Source organism: Rhamphochromis sp. 'chilingali', assembly GCF_963969265.1.
Source record: "Rhamphochromis sp. 'chilingali' genome assembly, chromosome: 9".
Taxonomy (NCBI): domain Eukaryota; kingdom Metazoa; phylum Chordata; class Actinopteri; order Cichliformes; family Cichlidae; genus Rhamphochromis; species Rhamphochromis sp. 'chilingali'.
The window spans coordinates 12853310-12875000 of record NC_137936.1 but is presented as its reverse complement, the minus strand read 5'-3'; the positions used below and the strand labels follow the sequence as shown (position 1 = coordinate 12875000).

Below are 21691 nucleotides of genomic sequence, written 5' to 3'. Positions count from 1 at the left end.
ATATATATATATATATATATATATATATATATATATATATATATATATATATATAATAAAGATAAAAGCTCTAATGAAACTGTAAAATGAAGCAATAAGTGTGAAAAACCATTTACCCATTACGCCTGCTGTATCACCGAGGCTGGTTTCATATTGCTTTAGCGTAGTTTCTCATAATAGTCTACAAAAATGGTATAAACACCTACTATAAACCTGAAAAAGGTCAACAGACTTGGATTTATTAGACCCTGCATTCAACACTTATTGAGCTGGTGGAGATTACTCAATGAATATTTATATATATGAATATTTATAAGGCTATATGACACTTTGGAAGACTATGCTTCCTGTTGGGTGCTGTTACTAGTTTTCCTATAAACTTCTCATTATGCCATTTCCCCAGTGTCTCTGTTTAACCTTTTTAGCAGTTTGAATAATTTAACATTTACCTTCCAAATCCAGTGAGTCTAAAAGACACCAGTGCACATCCCAGAATGCCTCTGTTTGTGTGTGTGCCACTTAACAATCTCCTGAGCGTGGCATACAGTTAAACCAGATGACCATCGAGATCTCTTTTTTTGTTCTTTTCTTCCACTAACTTTGGTGGATTAGTACGAAACCTCTAGCTCATCAACCTGACCTGTCTCTGTCTAACAATAACATCCGAGGCAAAATATCATATGTCTGGTGTCCCTGATCGCAGCACTGTGTGCCCTTTTTTGACTGCCCCGCTGCTCTGAGAAAATTAGAAAGAAAAAAAACTGCCATCACAGTCTGTGCTTCTCGTATGATTTGTTTGAGCAATCAGTCATTTTGTTCCCACGGCGAACGAAGTAAGCAGACGCAGAAAGATGTGCGAGAACTCAAATGCCAACCAGCTCATCTTCATTTGCTCCAACTTTAAGCTGCAAGTTTACATGAGAAAAGTGAAAAACAAAGTTTAGTGGTTCAAAAACAAGAAACAGAGGAAGTTTGAATATAAATATATATATATAAATATATACATAAACTGATGAATATACTGTAAATTGTTTCTTTTTTTGCTCTGTTTTCCTCTGTACATAGGTTTGCATATTTTATAGGACTTTTACTTCTATCTACAAGGACTGGATAAAGTAATTTAAATACTTAAAAAAAAATATATGAATGAAAACATGATAATGCTCATTAAAACCAGGTACAAAAAAAAATATTCGCTAGGATACGGTACAAACTGTAGGACCTGACCAAGGCATTTATCCAGAATACAGTCAGGGAGAGCATTGACCTCAGTTAGAGCTTAGACACACATTGACCTATTTTATAAAAAACAAAACAAAAAAGAAATACTTTAATGGGTTCTATTCATTTATCTGTTTGTTTAGATATTTATTTATAAGTCATGTCTGAAATGATAAGCATGCTTTCATGGCATTATTTTTTTATGAGTTGGTACGTGACCAAATAGTTTTTATATGACATGAATGGGCCACTGTTGTGGTCCACAGATGATCATTGTTCCTGTCTGCAGGACCATGCCTTCAGAACTTCTTTGATGACGGAGAAAAACGCTCCTTTTGACCAAGTGATGTCAAAGACAGATTTGAATTATTTATTTCATTGTCTGTTTATTTATTTGTTTATTTATTTGTGCTGTTTGAGCCAAGATCTGAGCTCTCATTACTGACACTGATCTGTTTTCTTGCAAGCGTTAACCTTGAATCGCGACACATCTTACCGCTCAAGTATTGGAAGTTTAACCACTACTAAGACTGCTTCTACATTTTTCCTGTGGCTTGCAAACTACTCACAACAATGCAGTACAACACTAAAGCCTTATGTATATTTGTAATTATAAATGCATACTGTTCTGTTCATTTAAAAAAAAAAAAAAAGGAAAAGCTTTGTTAAAAGATCGTTTCAAAATAAAATGCCACCGTTAAGCAAAGTGGGGGAAATAGTAATCCCTAGTTAAACACATCTTAAATCAACTGTTCAATCAGAAGAGACGCCTTGAGGTCAGTATAAGTTGCTGCTAATATTTAATGAACTAATGTCTGGTTTATTGTAAACAACTTTTGAAAACTGTATTCCCTTCCCTTCCTATTCTCCCCATTGTGCTTCATTTTGTTCAACAGAGCTCTGATCTTGTTCAACTCACGTGTTCTACCGAGAACTAAATTCAATGAAAACTGCACTATTTCATCCAAAAGAAATTTGAGTTCCTATCATTTTTTTTTCGGTGCTGTTATCAGTGATTTTTATTTCTAAAGCTCAGTAGTGTTGCTAGAATCACATTTTACTTCATGTGGTTTTCAAAGTGTTCTGGAAATCTATTTCCCAATTTCAGCACATATGGAGGGGGGTGATGAATGTTGCATATTAAGCTTTGCCAGGTTCCTGATGAGCCAAGCTTCTGATGGGCAGCACGCTTTAGGCTCCCGCCCCCGTCTCTCCAGACTGCACCATTCTCTGGTCCCCTGGACTCTTCTTTTGTAATTCTAAATGAATGATGCGTCTCAGCTTAGCCCAATAATAAAGCACAGTCTAGAATAAAATACTCTGTGTTGTGTCATAATTACTGCTGATTGGTAACTTCTTGATATAAGATTCCCCTGGTTACTTTGGGGTTTACACAATGGCAACAGCTGTCTGCTACAGGATAGTTGTCACATGTGTATGGAACCGACTATGTATAATATTTCCAGTAAATCAGAGATTTATAAAATTTGCATCCTTTAGCCAGATGCACAGTGGAAAATTATGTCATATTGGCAATTTTTTACAAACGAGGCTTGAAAAATAAACATTTATTAGTATTTAAAAAAAATTCTACCAATATCACAATCTATGCAAACCGTGTGACATTGATTCTGATTTTAGAAAACCAATAAAAAGTTAAATGAAAAACATTTAAAAAAAAAAAAAAATGGACACAGCTGACTGAATCTTTTTCATGCTCCTCATTTTTTTCGTCAGCAAATGAAGAAAATATCTTCTAGTATTTTGCTTTCTTCCAGGTCTTGCTGAGTGCTCTGAGGACGAGGTCCACCAGGGGTAAGCATGGTTCGGCTCACTGATTTGGGGGCAGTATGAGCCGGTCTGTGTTGCAATGCTCTGGCTCTTTGAGTGGTTGTCTTGCATTGCTCAGGTGCAGAAACAGGACTAAAGATATCCAATAACTCAACCAGAGAAAAGTCCAACCTGAAAAAAAAGAAAAACTTTAGGTTAGGTTTCTAGCCCCCGCCCCATTTTGCTTTTTTAGCCTCCACAGCTTGTTTCAAAGGTTGAATTGACACAGGCTACATTTATGAGCCCTGTACAGAGGAAACACTTTAAATGAGCTTTCTCACTGTGGTTTCATTGTAGCAGAGGAATGCACACAGAAAGCCTGCCAGTTACATTCTGCTTAACTATGAGGGCACATAAACAGAGCAAGCTGAGAGACTGACATCACAAATGTACAAAGCAACATCCAGTTAGAGCTAAAAACAAAGGAAAAAAAACAAAACACTTGGGTGAGAGTTTTGCTTTCTTGTGGTCTGTGTTAACAACTGAAAGGTGAACAAAAAATATTTTCATACAAGTGTTAACAAATCTTTCTTGGTGAAGTGCCTACTGAACCCTAACAAGCAGCGTTAACAAGTCCAAACCACTGGGGCGTCCCAGCAGAAAAACACAGTTTCTTGCAGGTGTGAGAGAACAAGGGGGAGAGAACCCAGTGCCTTCTCCCCTGGAATAGAAATGAGGGGAATGTGCGGTGAAATAAATAAACCAAAATAGGGGAGATTAAGCTAATAGAGATTCAATCCCTCAGTCTGGCTGGTTTGATAAATTATTCAGTGTATACACAGTCGAACGACGGCCATTCCAGATACAAAACATGAATTCTTTAAAGCACGCTCGACTGATGTTGCTAACATAATTCTCTGCTCGTTTAAAGCCGCATCGATTTGCATTGCGCGGCTCTGCACACAGCTCTCCCAGGTAAGGCCGATCCTTGGGATGTACTTGTTGATATGCATGCGGGTGGTCAGCACACAGACGCAGTGGTGAAACTTCCAATCAGGGTGCATTTATGTTCCTCAACACGTAACTATGGACCTTGATATGTCATGTTTTCAAACTAACTTCAGGCTTCACATATCAATAGCCGAAAAGGCTTTTAAAGGGCTATATTTTGCTTTAGCAACATGAATTCATGTATGTACATGTTTGAGCAAAGGGATTTGATTGGGGGAAGAAAGAAAAAAACACAAGAAAAGAAGCTCAACTAAGTAAATCTGTCTTCCTCATTTGGTCTCCTGCCTGTCAACAGCAAAGGAGAAAAGAGGAGAAAGTCTGAGAGCATGAGTGAGAAGGAGTGTGTATGCGCCCGCTTGTAAGAGAGAGTCTGGAAATGACTGCTGCTTTGTGGATAGAGATGGAGGCAGAGAGGGAATGTGGGGGAGGGACTTTGGCTGGGTTGCTTCGCTCGAAATGTGAGAATTTGCATTTTTATTTGTTGATTTATTTAACGGACAGGGCTCTCAAACAGCCATCCATCAACAAACGACATGTTGGTAATGAATAATGCATCACTTACCGGCGGTCACAATCTATAACAAGGGTAGTGCGGGGGGTAGGGGGTATAGTTTGGGCAGCAGTATTGGGGGGTGGCAATGGGTAGGGCGAGGGAGGGCTGCTGGCACAGAGATTGCATGAAGGCCAAAGAGAAGAATGCCAATAGATTTTCAGAGGGGGTATACGGTGCGACAAAGAACTTCATTTCTTGGCTCCAGTTTGCATGAAGTAAAGTTGTGAATTGATGATGGATATTTATATCTCCCAAGGGAGTCCTGGCAGAATCATTTTTACTGTGTGCTTACAGATAAAATACATGGACAGCAGTAGCAGCAACACACGTTTCTGTCACTGTTTTTTTTTTTAAAAAGAGAAAAATAAGGTCTTGGACCTGGAATGTCGGGTCATTTTGAGAGCATCTGAAGACATCACGTTGTCAACATAAAGCATTTAGTACTTTTATCCTTAGGACAGGAAATGTAACAGAAAGGAGACTCGGACAAAGTTTAATCTTGATTTTGAAATTTAAAAACGTGTTATAATGACTACTGTGAAACAGTAGATGTGCGCTGCTCTGCTTTCAAATACTTTTTAAATGCTTCAAACTCGTACACCAAGAAGTCTTCAGAGTACAATAAAAAAATAAAAATAAAAAATAAAAAACACAACTACTGGACTTTATTTTCCCCAATTTATCAGTTACAGAGCTTCTGTTTCTCTTTTCTAGCTCCATGAGGCCAGATAAAAATTTTCAGAAAACTTCTTCAGCATATGCTACTCACCACCTCCTTCCCACTCATAACTTTCACTGCTTGTTTGGCTTTTCTCTTTCATTAAAGATAGCCATCTCGCCCCGGTGCCTCTTTTCATTTGCAGTCCAAACAGTAAGATAAAAAACCTATAATGGCCACTGTGTATATCCCGCATGTCAATTTCCCAGCCAATCAATAGCAGGCGGGCAATGGCAGGAAGGATCAAGATGAGATGGGCGGCGTGCGCTGGAACTGTCTCATTACTAACTAGCACAGGATTCATGAAAGGATTAAAAAGGTCACTTAATGTTAACCTCAGTTTGGTTGTGCGATTTGCACATCAACATCGAATTGGTTAAGATTAGATGGTTACAAGAACTATTTTGTTGCCAAGTGAAGGAGAACGCTTCAGGTAACATGGGGAATTTTTCAGTAAGATTTTTTTGTTTGGTTTTGTTTTGTTTGTTTGTTTTATCTTTAAAGATATTTAAATAAAACAAGTTTAATAGTGATAATAAAGCCATTCTTTCTTTAAACAACCTCAAATATCAAAACTTGATGTGGTTGTTCCCATGATTCACTAACCAAAGCTATAAAAGATTCCCCCCCCCACACACACACACACACACACACAGATGAAAATAAGTATTTTTGAAAACTAGCACCAAACCACACATTACTGATCTGCTAAAGTCAGGCCGCTCTGACAGGTTTCTGATGAGCTCAGAGCAACAACATATTGCCTTCACTTCATTCACTGAATTCTTTTACAACTATTTTTATTCTCGGTATTTTGAACACCAGCTAAGGGAAAGACATATGTCTAATACGATTCAGTGGATTACCAAAGGATTATAAATATCTGAAAAGATGCACATGAAAAAAACCATGTTGCAAGAAAACCACAAAAGGCATCTGAGACACAGACTTCCTCATTACTGGCACAAAAAAAGAAAAAGAAAGAAGACATTGTGTATCTAAGAGTAGAACAATTTTAATAGGCTTTGGAGGTGAAAATGAATGGTAATAAGATCTGATACTCCAGATCCCCTGCTGGAATTAATGGGCATCTGCTAGAGCTCACAGTTCAACTTGGACCAGGCGCTGCTTTATTTAAGAGTTAATCGTCAGAAGTTGGAAACTTCAAGGTGTTTTGAAGAACTATCCTTCAAAACAAGGAGGGGGAGGCTGTCTCACAGCTAGTGTATCTGCTATCTACCACTGCATTTACAACAAGGTAGAGGAAATCTGACATTACAGAAAAGAATTGCTCCAGTGTGGAAATAATAATGGCTTTAAAGGAAAGCTGTGCAGAATCACAAATTATTTTTTAGCATCTGATATTTTTTTTGCATTTAATTCCACTGTGGCCTTGGAGTCCAACTGAACATGCACATTGCACACGCATTAAGACAACACACAGTCAGGTTAATTACTATTCCATGTACAGAGTCCTTTGCATTTTTAGGAAATGCTTGCACTCAGTGATTCATCCCTATCTTCAAATCCCCTCTCCCCCCTTCTTACATCTTTCTCACCGTTTCCACTACTATCCATCTGAACCTGCTCTACCTTTCCTCGCTTCCCATTTTTTCACTTTATCCAATGCTCTCACCCTCAAACACACTTTTAACATCTCTCCCTCACTTCTGCTTTCTTCGTCTCATTTCTGTGGCTGAGCGGACGGGGGGGGGGGGGGGGGGGGGGGGGGGGGGGGTGTATCCAGAAGTCTGTTCAATTACACCTGCTGCAGGATCCCTGCTAGGACGACTAATGGAACGCAGCATGTCTCCTGACAGGCTGGCCGCAGCACTAGCTAGCCCAGTAAAAAGCTTCAATTAGCTTCTCGCAGCTCGAAAAGTTAGCTAGACTAAGAAAAGTCATCATTTAACCACAAACACTGCAGCAACAGCAAGCCCAGGAAAAAAACATTAAATACTTATATTCTAAATCTGCTGTAATCTTTTTGTTGGAAACAGGAGGAAAAGACACTCGCTGCCACGGACCACTAATAAAACACTCCAATTTATCACCTAGTTTCTAAGCTGCTACCTTTATTTCACCCATAAATCCTTGTGGAAAACATTCCTTAACCCGAGGACCCTCAGTTCAGAATTTTAGATAAACACAGATTCATGACTTCTTACATCCTTCAGATGTTTGAACTGTGTTGATTTTTCATATATGTTTTTAAATCACAAATCTGCTGGCACAAGATTCACCATAACTGGTGGCCTGATGGCGACGGGTCAGTTAATAAATAAATACATAATAATAATAATAATAATAATAATAATAATAATAATAAAGTATGTTGGGGACCCTGACTGGCTAACTGCTGGCCTGTTGGGGTCAGTGAAGGCTTTTTCAGTGATCATGTACTCTCACATATGAGAAGTGTTTTTTCTTACAGTTAGTATACCAATAAGTCCTACAACACACCAAATGTTCAGTTAGATTAAATGTGAAGAAAAGCTACTTTTCAGCTGCTCCAACCCACCACTGGTGCATTTTACACAACAGCAGCACAAACAAACTAAGAAATTGTTCAAATGAAAGCTGTCAAGATATGCAAATGAACTGCTTGTTTAGTTTGCCACAATCTTTAAATTTGGCTGACTTTTTGTAATGATTGCTGGAGCAGACAGCAGCTACCCCAGCCCAGCGATACACAAATCATGGGCGAGTCTAAAAAGGGGTATAGCATTTACTCCACTACATTTACTTTAAACCTTTAGTTACTTAATATTTGATCGATTTACCTTTATGACATAAAATTTTGTATTTCTTGTGTAGTATAGGGGAAAAATATTATGCTGGACACTGTAACACTTTAACACATTAACATAAATATTTCAACCACACAGACTGTTCTTCTGAGAACTACATTATCCAATATAATTGCTAAAAATGGACCACCCTTATAAACATTGTACAGCACTTTAATGAACTTACAAACTATTACAATAAATGTTTATTAAATTGTTTATTGATGTTTGTTACCTGGTGTCTGGAGTCTTTTGGATTGCAGATACTGATGTGTGCTTCCTCAGGCTTGCAGGTGATTCAGCAGGAGATGTGGCCATGTCCTTTGTGGGCTGTTTTAAATATTCTGAGGTCAAGAAAAGGATATATTTGCTTTTTTTATTAAAAATTTAACAAGGTATTTTAGTGATACATGAGAGTGCTAAAATATGTATTTCAAGCTAAACTGTTCCCCTGTCTCAAGCTAAACTGTGCAAACACTTATTGATTAATTGATAATACAAGCTTACCACTGCCATTGTTCAGAGGATTAGGTACAGTTTCTGGATGCTTTTCATGCAAGCTCTGTCCTCCAGGATGTACTCCTGCATCATCACACACACTGTAGACAACATACAAAATGCATTAATGTTCCTTTCACATGTGTCTGGTTGGTGTGCAATATCTGTATATGCCAAAATTTGCTTTACCTGGAGGGTATATCTTGGTGCGAAGGATTCTGCACTTCTGTAACATCACTCCTAGTATTAGAGGAGCTGACCTCAGCTTGAGTAGCTGGTTGAAATCTAACACAGATATAGCAAGTTAAAATAGTCTGCAATGGTATAAACTGAAGTACAGAGGATGACACAAAATATGAAAAGACCAAGGATTGCAGACACGTAATGGATGTACCAAAGTAACTACCGTCAACAGCAAATACCGTTCTACCTTTTGTAATCAAGATGTGACTGCTGTAGTTGCTGATTCTGTCTCTGGAGCCTTTCCTCCTGCTCTGCCAGGCGTGCATGCAGCCTCTCTCTCTCCATCTCTAACTGCATCTTCTGCAGCAGCAGCTGGTGCCTCTTCTCCTCCCAGTCCTCCTGACCCAGCAGAGGCCTGGTCAGAGCTTCCTTGGCCCCAGAGTCCATGATATTCCCACTATGGAGCCTATGTGCAAATGCATGTTACATGCCATCTCCTTTGTGCCTTGCTAAAATTTTCAACATGAAAAAAGGAAAGTAATGCTGGTATGGCTGAATACTGTACCTTTTACACTCATCTTGGTTAAAGGTATCATGGTGGCTCAGACGAGAGGAACTGTGAATTCTTTGCTGCTGTGTTCCACAGACAGTGCCTTGATCCCTGCATTCACAACACTCACATCTGTGGGATGAGTGTGGGCCCCTGCACTCTATTTTTTGACAATTATGCTGTATTACTGGCCCATGAGTTGGACTTAACGGTCCATCACAAGAAAGACAAGCAGTGCTCCTAAATGTCCGTACTGCTCCTCTTCTTCCATAACCATTCCTGTATGCTCGAGCTTGTGGTCCTCCAGTAGCAGCGTGACTGAGGTATGAGCCATCAAAGAGTGAGCTATTAGCTCTGCTTGTAGATGTCCTATTGGGGAGTTCCTCACTACTGTGCACCTGGACAGAGAACAAAGAGGACAATTAATGTATTTTGGCCCATTAAGGAAGCCTCTGAAAAACTGATGGGAGTTTTTCAGCCAAAACATTCGACTGCTCCATAAAACTTTAATTTAGAGCTGGCTGCAAAGCTGAAATTTACCAATACGGAATTAGGCCTCGCTTAGCAACCTAATTTGCTCGCGTTACTATGTGCCGTAAAAGCTCCCCATTTGCTTGCAAGAGCAATTTCACAAGAACTCACATTTCACTTGCACTCTATGTGAGCTGCTGCGACCCAAGGCATCTTTTTTGGTCTACTTCCTTCCATTTGTGCACATAATTACTGTGGCTGTGTACTGAGTTAAGAGATACCAAAGAACAGTTCATATAAAAGGTAGTAGGTGAGCACATGCTCTGTAGACACTGGTAATGAAAATGATATGATGATGACACTGATGATCCTCTTGTGCTAAAGTGGTGATTTCACCATGGACCTTGTATAGCTATAATATAAAAGGGATAAACCTGTGTTTTTCAACTAAACACAAGTGACAGGTGAGCAAAGATCATGAACATTATGAGATAAACATAAGGAGAAAAGCCCATTTTATAGTAGACTGAGAAAGAGACTGACTAATTTGCTGAGGGTCAGAGAGCAGGCAAACACACATTATTCAGAGCCACTGCGGACAATGAGGTTGGCCAAGTCATCCATTCATACAGAGGCTGCAGCCAGAGAGGCATCTTCGCCTTTAAAGTGTCACCTTGAGAGAGTTTTTACTAGGTTGTAGTCATATTGAGGTAGTGACTGTGGACTGTAGTGATTTGTTATAAATTATTATGGCACTTGGCCATGGAACAATGCCTCTTGCATGTGTTTCCACTGGATTTTTTTGTATGTGACTGATGGCAAACAGGGCTATTGCCTGAATGTGGCTCCCATAGGAGAATGGCTGTCATTTTATTGTGCATTTTCCATTGCAATAGAAACATAAAAGGAAATGTGTGTACATATAACCTATAACACACACACAACCATTTTATCCCATATCTTACCTTACTGTGACTTGATGGCTGGCTAAGCTGGGCAATGGACTGATTGAGCTTTGCCTGTTGCTGAGAAATGTATTGTTGGTAGAGCCCAAGCAGCTCCTGGCACTCTTTGTACTGCTGCTGCAGACCTGGAGGACCAAGGGTTAAGTAACTAACAAAGTAGAACAACAGCTAAACTGAAACAAAAGAAACCCTTAGAGTAAAACATAACCACCACCCCAGATTTGGCTGAGAAATCATGCAGTGAGTTCCATCAAATTGTGTGACTGAAAGAAATTCTGGCTTCACTATTTGATTCAAATAGGAAGGAGTTTTCATTTTCATTCAAAATAAATAAATAAATCTTACAAATCCCTAACGTGTAGCTCTTTGATGAGTTCAATTTTTGCTGAGAAGTAGTTTTAGTAAAAGAAAAGTTTCTCCTGTGCTACTTTGAAGATGCTGCATTTAGATCGACAATCTGAATTAAAACCTTGTTTCCGTAATCAATTACACATTGGACCAGAAAAGTAGAGAAAAGGCAAAGCTGAAAACAGAGACAGGGAAGTGTCCAGCAAAATCAAAGTTGTTGTTGTGGCACAGAGCTTTCACCATCTGGGCAGGGCCAAGCTGTTTTGAGCTGAGCTGGGCAATGCCACGCCAGGCTATCTGCCAGACAGAGAGCTGGCAGACACAAGAAAACTAATCTGGAGCGGGACTACTGCTGCGCCTCAGGAGCCCCACTAATGACAGTGGCAGCACCACACCACACCCGCACATACAAAGATAATGAGCATGAGAATGGAGAGACTGCACACAGACATACTCGCACACATTCAATAATCATTGTCAATCTGACTCTCTAGTACAAACATAAAAACAGCAAGACACGAGAGCACAAATTCCCCACCTGCACTGTAAACAGCCCGCACACAAACACTACAATAAAGCAAGTAGTACACACACTCCCACCCAAGCTGACCATAAAGTGTGTTCCTCTAGGCCATATCTTTTTATGATGGTGCCCCTGCTCCCCCAGCTGATGAGTTTCTCAGCATCCATTTGGAAAAGAAACCCTCATTTTAAAGAGAAAATCAAAGTTCAAAGAAGAGTCTTATTGAAGGAATAGTTGGCAGAACACTCCATAAGAAAACACTTTGGTTGTTAGAAGACTTCAATCAGGCTGTGGAAATGAGACACAGGGAAAGAGAAGAGAGCGGTGACGACTTTGAATTGAGGACCAGACACCAGACAAAAGCAATGCAACAGCTTCCATAAACACTAGAAAAATGCGAGGAAATGTTTTGATTGAACCCTCCGTCTAACTAGGGCTCCTCTACCGCCTCACTGATCTCCATGGAAGCAGTTCCATACACAGAACTTAAGGACATCACAAGGACATCACATCATGTAAACCTGTGTTGGGAGGTCTATTTATGCAGCATGAATAAAAGTCCTAAAGGGGAGATAGTGAACATGCTTATACAACTAAACCTCACTGAAATCCAAGGTAATGTGTGGTGTGTTCAGGGTTTGTTTTTCTTTTAAATGCATATTTTACCACAATATAAGGCAATTCCCACTTTATGTCGGCATACAAAGCAGAGACCACACGCAATCTAAAACACACAAGCAAAGTCCATCTGTGCTGAACACCCAAGCAGGCTGCAGCATCATATCATCCCAGTGCATAGATGAACATAACATGTGTTAATGTGTTGACAGGGTAATGCAGTCCCTGGATAGCAAGTGCTAGGTAATCTGAACCGAGTGGCGCAACACTGATAAGATTCCACTTCTCAGCCAGTCGCTACACTAAACATGCTTTCTCTACAGCCTTGGACATCAGCCAATGGGGGCCAAGCTCTCAGCAAGCCCCTAGTTTACATCAGAGCTGCAACGTGCCAACAATGACTTACTCCTCCCCCCTGCTCCAAAAATACTCCGAATCAAGGGCTTGGGTTGAAGAGGCTTCAGACGGGGTCTGTCAAAATGATTCACTTCCCTGTCAGGCCGAGGCTCAAATGAAATAATGAAATCCACTTCAAGGTGGAACAAATTTGCACAGGAGGGGGGAATATTTTAAAACCTGCTTTAGCACAGTGTGCCAAACAGATTGAGCCTGAGCTGGAATGTGAGAGGTATGGGGGCGGAGACGGATGTGTGAATATGTGTGAGAGTATGAATGTGTGTAAGGAAGAAATGGCGGGGAATTAATAGAAGGAGACGGTTTACATTACTGCTTCAATCCTGCTGAATCTGAAAAAGAGACATGAATGCCAAATCTCACAATAAACCAATACACAACTCCACACATCATCTTACAGTTATTTTAGAAAATGTCTGGAAATTTCCAAGAGTGAAGATGAAGAAAACCATTCTCAGGCATCTTCGAGACTCATTGATCAGAACTCTAAAGCAATAGCAGTTCTGAGGCACAGATGCACGACCTGGCATCAGTACAAACTGGCTGGTGGCTATGGAATATGTCAAATGGCACACCTACCAAAGCTTAAAACACAAGGTCCATAAAAAAAATATTACATTTATTAAGCATTATTTATTTTACATTAGGCTCACAACTGGTTCCATTCACTTTTATTATACTCCTGCAGAAAGAATGGCTATATATTCAAATATAAAGCTGTCGTATTTACCCACTGGTAGGTAGTAATTTATTGTAAAGGACTACTGCACTACTTCCAAGAATAAAAGGTGAGTTACACAACAACAAGACCAAAAATCATCATAACCCCTAAAACATAACAAATTTGAATTTATCCAAAAGCAAGCATTTGATGTATGCTTATCACAAAAAGCACACTTGATAAAATTAGATTTCCGCATTGTAAATGTCACACATCAAAACCTTTAAGGCCAGAAATGGATTTAGCACTCCTGTGATAGAGGAATGCCAATGCCAATGCATTCCTCTATCAAATGCCATTTTAGTAACACGCAGCAGAACTGTTGTGTCCCTCTCTCCATGGCCTCAGGATTCCCTCCAATTGTTTCAGCTCAATAAGTGGCATTACATGTAGCACCTGCTGTGCCTTGTTCTGGATACAGAAAGTAAAACAGTATACCATGTTACTAACGCCACCTTGACTTGTGCTCGTGCCAACATGCCCTGAAGTAAAAAAGCATACTTTCTATCTGAAACACAAATTCAGCCCTGTGTGCCAGTCAGCTCCAAATGTCAGCTGAACATCCCAAATATCAAGGGTACTTTTCCTTCTCATCCTAGTTGGCTTGGGGCTAAGGTATAGTCCTACATTCTTTATACCCCTGACATCCCTGAATCTTGGTGAGATAAGATAAGCTAAGGCGTAATGGAATTAGACTTGACAAGACTCTCATTCAGTGTGTTTGCCTTTGGTGTCTCCTTAACCTTTCGGAGAAGTGCCGAAACCTTCTGCCTGAGAAGAGCCTTCGTGACTCTTGCACACACTTTAAAAGACTACGTTCTCCCCCCCGGAGGTGCTTGGATCCGAACACTTTTTCCTCTCAAATACCTTTTTAATGGAGTTTAGAAGTTTGGTGTAAATGCCAAGTCTCCAAGCCAAAGTGCCTTTAATTGAGTTGTGCTTTCCTAATTTTCCCTGCCGCCGTTGCCAATTGTGCAATTTACCAGCCGGGTCAATTACTCTTCATATTTCGCAGTGTTTTTAACCTAAATTGACTGCTGGCCATACTCTAGTTTGACCTGAGCAGAATTGTTATGAAGACAGCAGATTGGGGTGTAGCATTACAACTCTAGCACCGTTAGACATGTTAGACCAACAAGAATCAGCTGTTGACCTGTCTGATCTCATTTTCTACAGGAGAAACTGAGAGATATTCTCTAACACTGAATAGTATGGGAGGGTGACAAAAAAACACGGTAAAAAGCAAATACTGTGGTCTTCTCTGTGAATATGAAAATTCATCTTTGGATGATAAGATGATTTAGATGGTTTAGGGCACGGCTCCAACCATGAAATTGATTCTGTACACAACAGCGGATAAGCTACAAGCACTCGCAAAAGACAACTGCAGCAGACATCAAGTAATATAAATTCATCTGCTCTACTTCTCTGCCTTTTGTATCAGATTGAAGGTTCTTGCCCAAAGACTGTAAATAGCCTTGCCTGAGACAACACTGCCCCCTGCAGACTTTCTTTTTGAACAGCACACACAATACAATCATATACAGTAAATACCATAATGAGCCACAAGGTGTTGGCTTTATGAAATGTCTTTTCTTAAATACATTTTACTTTTGGGGTTTTTTAAACATCAGCTTTAGCACAATAACTCCTTTTTGGTGTCTTTGCAGCAGCCTTATCACGTGAAGATGCATGTTCCAAAATAGTTTAAACAAACATCATTAAAGAAGGTCAAGTTGTCTGACAAACATTCAAACAGAACAAGATGAGCAGATCTGCTTTCACTGATTATAAACATAACCCAATGCAGCTCTCAAAAGAGCATCCACAGCCTTATCATTTCACTTAAAAAAAAAAAAAATTCACTTCATATGGCCCATTAGGAAAAGCAGGGCATTATACATTGCAGCTGTCTGCTTGCTTTGAAAGGATACTTTCCCTTTCCTGTGCTATGATTTGGTTCTGTTGCTCTAGCTGCTGAATCTTGCATTCAAAATTTCCCTGTTCATCTTTCAGACGCCGCACCGACTCTTCTTTCTCCTCACTCACTCTAGAGAACAGGGAAACAAAAGACAATTTAAAAATAAAATAAAAAAAGAAGGAAAACATATGAGGAGTTAATAAAATACATTTTAATTTCCATCACTATAAATTGTTAAATTCATAAAAGATAATAACGTTGGATACCTAGCCAGTTCTTCAATGAGATTTGCAATTCGTCGCTTATCTTCAGGACAAAGGTCTTTCAGACAGACCTCACTCTTTGCTTTGCTGACTTCAGAAATTACCTTTAAGAATATGAGAGTAAGAGTTAAACATACAGATTTAATAATAAAGAGTAGCAGTACTGTTTCTATATACACTCACTGGCCACTATATTTAACAAATTCATCTGTTTGTTAGGTTCAGCCAATCATATGACAGCAATTCATGTAGTCTAGTTCAGCGGTCCCCAATCCCCGGGCCTCGGACCGGTACCGGTCCGTGAGTCGTTTGGTACCGGGCCGCGAGAGTTGAGGCTCAGGTGTGAAATGTATGGTTTTCAGGGTTTTTATCAGTTTTCAGCGTTATTTTGTTATCGTTTTTATTGTTAACTTGGTTTTCCTGGGTCTTTTCACGTGTGTTATGAATAAATCTTCTTTTTTCGGTACCAGTACTAGTTATATTTTGTTGTATTTATTCGCGACACCTTAAAGGCCAGTCCGTGAAAATATTGTTGGGTGTAAACCGGTCCGTGGCACAAAAAAGGTTGGGGACCGCTGGTCTAGTTGACCTGCTTCATTTCAAACCATCAGATTGGACAATAGAAGATTTAAAAACATTGCTTGGTCTAATGAGTATTGATTTTTTCTGTGGTATCCAGATGGTAGTCTGAGAATTTGGAGTAAATAACATTAAAGAATGAATCCATCCTGCATTGTATTAGCATGATGGCTTTGGTGTAACACTAAAGTCTACCTGAGTATTAACCATGTCCATCTTTTTATGACCAGTGTACTATCTTCTGTCACATGACATGTCACAAAGCTCAAATAATCTCAAACTGATTTCATGAACATGATGAGGAGTTCACTACTCAAATAGCCCCAAAAGTCACCAGCTCACAATGCAAAAGAGCACCTTTGGGTTTTGGCGAACCTGGAGATTGACAATATTGATGTGCAAGTGGCAAATTTGAAGCAACTGTGTGATGCTAATACATCAATATGGACAAAAATCTTTAAGGAATCTTTCTAGCCCCTTGTTGAATTTATGCCACAAAGAATTAAGGCAGTTCAGAAGTCAAAAGGGTGTTCAACCTGATACTAGCAAAGCGTCACTAATGAAGTGGACAGTGGGTTTATTTGAGACCAAAAAAAGCACTATACGAATTTAAATTCAGTGCATTACATATTGCCATTTAATCAAAAAAGTTCAGCCGAAAAAAATCCTATGATACCTGTGAAACCGGAAGAAAAGTCTGAGGTGTCATCACAGCAGCATTGTGGTGAACAGACACGTCCTCCTTAGTATAAACCCCTGAGTGATCACTTTGGTTTTTGACTTCTCTCCTTTGCTTGGCCTGTTTTTTGCAGTCAGAAGTGCTCTTCACTCCCATCTTGTGGCCTCTTTTCTTGGATGTACTGGTACTGAGTGGTTTCAGGTTAAAAGGGGCCTGAGACGTCACTTCTCCGTCCACCCCTGAGGATGTTAAGAAGACAACAATAAGAGCCACTCTATATAAAGTTTTACTGTTTATCACTGGACTCACCAGGAATAAACACCAAAGGCCGTTCATCATCTGACACTGTGTGGGCATAACAAAAAGAGGATGGAGACACTCAAATTAAACAGCTGCAGATGGCTTTTACAGTGTTATTTTTGCTCTGTTCTGTATTGGGAGACCTAGCAGGACTAACTCAGTGTAAGAGGTAGCATGAATACCGTTATCATCAATAACAAACTATCCAAAATCAACTTGAAATAAGTGGTTAGGTGAGCAGTCTTTATCTTAACTATAATTAGCTACAAGCTCTCTCACTTCCTCAGAGAAAACAACTTTCTAGTACGGACGTAAAAGTAACACTATAACTCTACTTCGAAAAGCTTTATGTCTTCCTGTAAGATATATACAACTGTGAAGTGTTGGATAAGGCTAATGTAGCTCGATAAAAGTCAGCGTACCGCCATTCATCCAAAATATCCCCGAATTTTCACTTCTTTTCGCTGCTGCCGCCATGTTGAATCAACCGCCACCACTCCCAGGGAGCCAAGCGTTGCTAAGGAATAGATGTCCCGCCTTTCTCTTACAAGCAAAAATCTCATTGGTTGCGTTGTAGAAGGGTGGCTTTCTATTGGTGCAAATTCATGTCCGTTTTGCGTCCCTTCTCCCTCCGCTTGCGTCCGCAGATGAGCTATTTGGAGCAAGGGGAAGAATGCGCTACAGACATCTGCAAAGGATGCATTCTGGGTTTTGTACAAATTTGTGATCGCAATCACCCAAATGGAAGAAACAAAGGAGAGCTTCAAGATTGCCGATAGGCTGATGCTCGGTATCACTCGGATACTTGGTGTGTATGATTGTGATATGCATTGAGAGCGTTAGCTAGCAAAGCATTGAATTCTGTGAAAAAATAGATTGTAATAAATGTCATGAACTTGTCCTTGCTGGGACAGAGAACATGCCTGGGGTGGTCGACGTGCGTTTCGCAGAAAGAGAGCCTGCAGAGAAGAGGAGTTTGCTGTCATGGGAGCAGGTGGGAAGGAAGATGCATGGTAGATGTCAGATATTGATATGGCAGTACTGTATACTTTTGTCATGTGTTATTCATCTTTTGTGTTTATTTGCCAGAAAAACACATGTATATTACCAGAGGACCTGAGAGACTTCTATCTGACAACTGATAGCTTTACACTAACATGGAGCGTTAAACTAGACAGTAGGTGTCCTGATGTGTTCTGTCTGCATTCACAGTTTTCAAAAGAGAAAAAAAAGTCTGTTTTTATTTAAACTATTTTAAAGTAATGTTGTAAATGAAAATAGCAGCTTTTCTTATGTTCTTGGCACACAGCCCTCACTGTGTGGATGTGCTGTCTTTCAGGTGAGTGTGTTCCCTTAGGATGCATGATGATTAATAGTGTGGCCAGACTGTGCCCGCTGCTCCAGCCCGTGTCACTCTTCTCTCTGCCCAATGCGCCATCACTCGCTGACCTAGACTGGGAGGAGAGCGGCACAGAAAGTGGTAAATATTCACCTGCCGGATCCTCATGTGGGATCCTCAATTACAACACGTCACTTTCAATTACGTTTGTTTACAGTACGTGTGCTCAGTTGTGCAGAAAGCAGGCTAATGAATGAGCTCTTGATTGGACCGTAAATATTTATTCAAGATTCATTAATGCTATCTGTCAGGGTCGGCGCGTGTGCCCGTCGCACCTCATTTCGACTCCCGGAGCCGCATCTTCGAGCTGGATTCCTGTGGTGGGAATGGCAAAGTGTGCCTAGTCTACAAAAATTGCACTCCAGGTGCTCTGCTTGTGTATTGTATCTTATAGGTTATAATATATATATATTTAAAAAAATAATTTTTTTAAATCTGAGTTCCTTAAGTTAACATCCTTGCTTTTTTTTTTTTCAGGTGTGGTTGCTCAGAGGAGTGAAATATGGTTTCTAGACCGCTCTCTGTGCTGGCATTTTCTGACCACAACCTTTACCTCTTACTACCGACTGATGATAACCCATCTGGGTCTGCCTGAGTGGCAGTATCACTTCACCCCATATGGCCCCAGCCCTCAGGCTAAGGTAGTCAAAGTGTCTAATCCTTTTTTTTTTTCAGAATATGTGCTGTGACATAAATTGTATTTTTAATATTTATTCATATTATTAACAACATGTGAGACCATTGCAGTTGTATGAATACATTTTATTCAGGATGATTCTTTCACAGTCTACTACAATACTGGCAAATGTAACATTTTAGTAAGTTAGCACAGCACTGAGTTTTAAGTTGCTTCCAGAGAGCATAATTATGTGCATAAGGTGCCATACATTCCACAGAATCAGATATAGCATTGCTGGCTCGGTTAGTAAATTAAGTAGTATTTTCAAAACACATTTGGTGTGGGTTTGTTTTTTTGTTTTTTTCCCCATGTGTTACATGGATTATGTTAAATTATGTATATCTTGGTTGCTGCTGCAGCAGTGGGCATCCCTCTACCAGCCTTTGACTTTCAACTGTGAGCTCAGTTTGGCGGATCCTGCTGGGGATTTATATCTGAACAAGCTGGATCCTTCCAAGGCTTTCAAAGGCAAAGCCAAGGTCCCAGCCCCCAAGAAGAAGCAGTCGACACAGTGCAACTCAGGGGGCGCAGCCAAGGGCCAAAGCAATGCAGGAAGACAAAGTGGAGCAAAGCGGTGAGAAGGTACCCGTACGATGAAGACATTTCCAAATGTCTCCAGTTCCCTCAGGAGCTGGACTCAGTTTGTTGGACTTGGTGCTGTTTGACATGTTTGCCAAGGCTGAGTTGATATGTAGCCAGGGTTGTTGCTGGCTAGACACATTGGAAAGGTGATACAGTTATAGTACTAAAAGTGTTGAAGGCAAAAAATGTTTCTAAATTTTATATGTTTGAGGAGACGATGGCAATTTCCATCACACCTGGCTTAGATGGTTAAAAATGAATCCCCCTCACATGTAGAAAGACACAATCCTGAATTTTATCCACCTTTGGATGCCAAGTGTTGCCAGAGTAATTAGTCTTTGAATTAACAGAGAGTTGTATCAGTGTATATTCAGTACTTATAAACTCATTTAAGGTAATGTTCACTACTGACAGCTTATGGTTAAAAAAAATCATATAAAATCAAAGCAGACAGATGTACAATATAACTGTACCACTGCTGTAACCAGAACCAGAGTTTATAAGTGCTGCTGTTTTCAGTGGGCTTGATTTCTGAATGCATTATGTAAATTCTACATGCAGCATGTAATACTGTAAAGTGCGGAAATGGCTAGATAACACATCTCTTTATATTAATAACTTTAAACTTAAGGAAACAAGAAGACTTAATGTAATGTTGTGTAGCTCACACCCTATATGTATTGATAATTGACAGGTTGAAAACTAACGTATAGGACTCAACAGATGCTTTTAGAGCTTCATTATCAAACATTAAGCCACATAAGTGTGAAGACAAACGTGACCTGTTACATTATAAAAGGACTACTAACTGGCCATTGTACTACTGCAGTGCCTCATGAATGCTGCTCTGTAATGTAAACTTCAGAAATGAACACTGTTTCTAACACAGATTATTCATCATGAGTGAATGAATATCAAAGGTATATTTTAACAGTTCAGGGCCACAGTTGTACAGCGGTTAGCACTGTCACCTCACAGCGTGGAAGGTCTCTGCGTTCAAATCCACAGAGTTTGCATGTTCTCCTGTGCCTGTGCGAGTTCTCACCAGATATTCTGGCTTCTTCCACAGACATTCACATCAGATTATCTGGTGACTCTAAACTGGCTGTAGGTTGTGAATGGTTATCTTGTGTTTGTTTCACATGATTTCTACTTTAAGTCTTCGCCACAGGTATGTCAAAACAACAAACCTCTATGAAAGCCAACAACGTAGTGCTTGCCCTAACCTGACGTGCGCCTCCCTTCATAAGCAACTATACATCGCACCAGATGGTACGTTTAGTACCACTGATTCCTCTTATGCATGTCTGGCTACGTTTTTGTGGCTGGCACTGCATCTAATAGATCAGGACATGATCACACGCACAAGCCTGAATACCCGCAACAACATCAGCCGCATACGTAGGTAGCCCCTGTCGACCCTACAAAGAATCACCAGAGAAGTTTAATTCAGCTAATACCCCTGCCACAGACCCCACCTACCGATTCTAAATTGGGTAAGCGCTTAAGATAATGGCTCTTGTAACACAAATATAAAGCTCAGTAGACCCAATCTCACATCTACAGTTTTGGTTCAAGTACTTTTTAGTATGTACTTTTTGTCTGTAGGCTGCTGTGCACAAGAATGCTAGAAAGAAAAATGTCTGTATTTGGTTTTGTCGCTGTCCTTTCAAGCGGTGAGGAGTCATCTCCTACTGTGTGTTTGGTTTTCAAAAAAATATATGATCCCAGTGTATGGGGGCTGTTTGCTTCTCTTTGCACACCCTTAAGTTTTTCCACAGTTGTGGAAGTAGTCCCCTGTTGAGTGTTAAAGTGAATGATATTTATGTCTTCTAAGGTTACATAAGCTGCTATTGCAGTAATAAAAACAACATGAGTGAGCGAGTGTGGTTTTGTCAAATTTTCATCTCTAAAGTGACCGTATGTTTGTCTCAAA

At 40.0% G+C, this 21691-nt stretch overlaps 2 protein-coding genes across 3 annotated transcripts; one reads left to right on the top strand and one right to left on the bottom strand.

Moving 5' to 3' along the window:
- Positions 1 to 76: 76 nt before the first annotated feature.
- kiaa1328 (KIAA1328 ortholog) lies at positions 77 to 17610 on the bottom strand. 2 transcript variants are annotated; one of them, XM_080891505.1, is made up of 12 exons: positions 17518 to 17601; positions 17105 to 17140; positions 16793 to 17034; positions 15541 to 15641; positions 15288 to 15403; positions 10730 to 10854; positions 9309 to 9691; positions 8991 to 9209; positions 8750 to 8845; positions 8570 to 8661; positions 8298 to 8406; positions 77 to 3183 (listed from the first exon to the last, which is right to left on the bottom strand). In XM_080891505.1, the coding sequence occupies exons 1-12, from the start codon at positions 17570 to 17572 to the stop codon at positions 2955 to 2957; spliced, it is 1803 nt and encodes a 600-aa protein (XP_080747631.1). In that variant the 5' UTR covers positions 17573 to 17601; the 3' UTR covers positions 77 to 2954. The 2 variants fall into 2 exon arrangements, with proteins under 2 accessions (XP_080747631.1, XP_080747632.1); XM_080891506.1 differs by lacking the exon at positions 17105 to 17140 and having other exon boundaries at positions 17518 to 17610.
- A 100-nt stretch (positions 17611 to 17710) lies between these two features.
- Positions 17711 to 21627, top strand: tpgs2 (tubulin polyglutamylase complex subunit 2). The gene is made up of 7 exons (XM_080891509.1): positions 17711 to 17903; positions 18010 to 18089; positions 18185 to 18272; positions 18435 to 18575; positions 18746 to 18859; positions 18972 to 19135; positions 19533 to 21627. The coding sequence occupies exons 1-7, from the start codon at positions 17837 to 17839 to the stop codon at positions 19749 to 19751; spliced, it is 873 nt and encodes a 290-aa protein (XP_080747635.1). The 5' UTR covers positions 17711 to 17836; the 3' UTR covers positions 19752 to 21627.
- The last annotated feature ends 64 nt before the right edge of the window (positions 21628 to 21691 follow it).

Excerpts from the sequence above, each read along its gene's own strand:
- kiaa1328 (XM_080891505.1), bottom strand. The coding sequence starts at position 17,572 with ATGGCGGCAGCAGCGAAAAGAAGTGAAAATTCGGGGATATTTTGGATG. Across the intron at positions 17,035-17,104 it reads GCCTTTGGTGTTTATTCCTG|GGGTGGACGGAGAAGTGACG; the intron begins GTGAGTCCAGTG and ends TAACATCCTCAG. Across the intron at positions 10,855-15,287 it reads CATAGCACAGGAAAGGGAAA|GTCTGCAGCAGCAGTACAAA; the intron begins GTATCCTTTCAA and ends TTGGTCCTCCAG.
- tpgs2 (XM_080891509.1), top strand. The coding sequence starts at position 17,837 with ATGGAAGAAACAAAGGAGAGCTTCAAGATTGCCGATAGGCTGATGCTC. Across the intron at positions 18,860-18,971 it reads CTACAAAAATTGCACTCCAG|GTGTGGTTGCTCAGAGGAGT; the intron begins GTGCTCTGCTTG and ends TTTTTTTTTCAG. Across the intron at positions 19,136-19,532 it reads GCCCCAGCCCTCAGGCTAAG|CAGTGGGCATCCCTCTACCA; the intron begins GTAGTCAAAGTG and ends TTGCTGCTGCAG.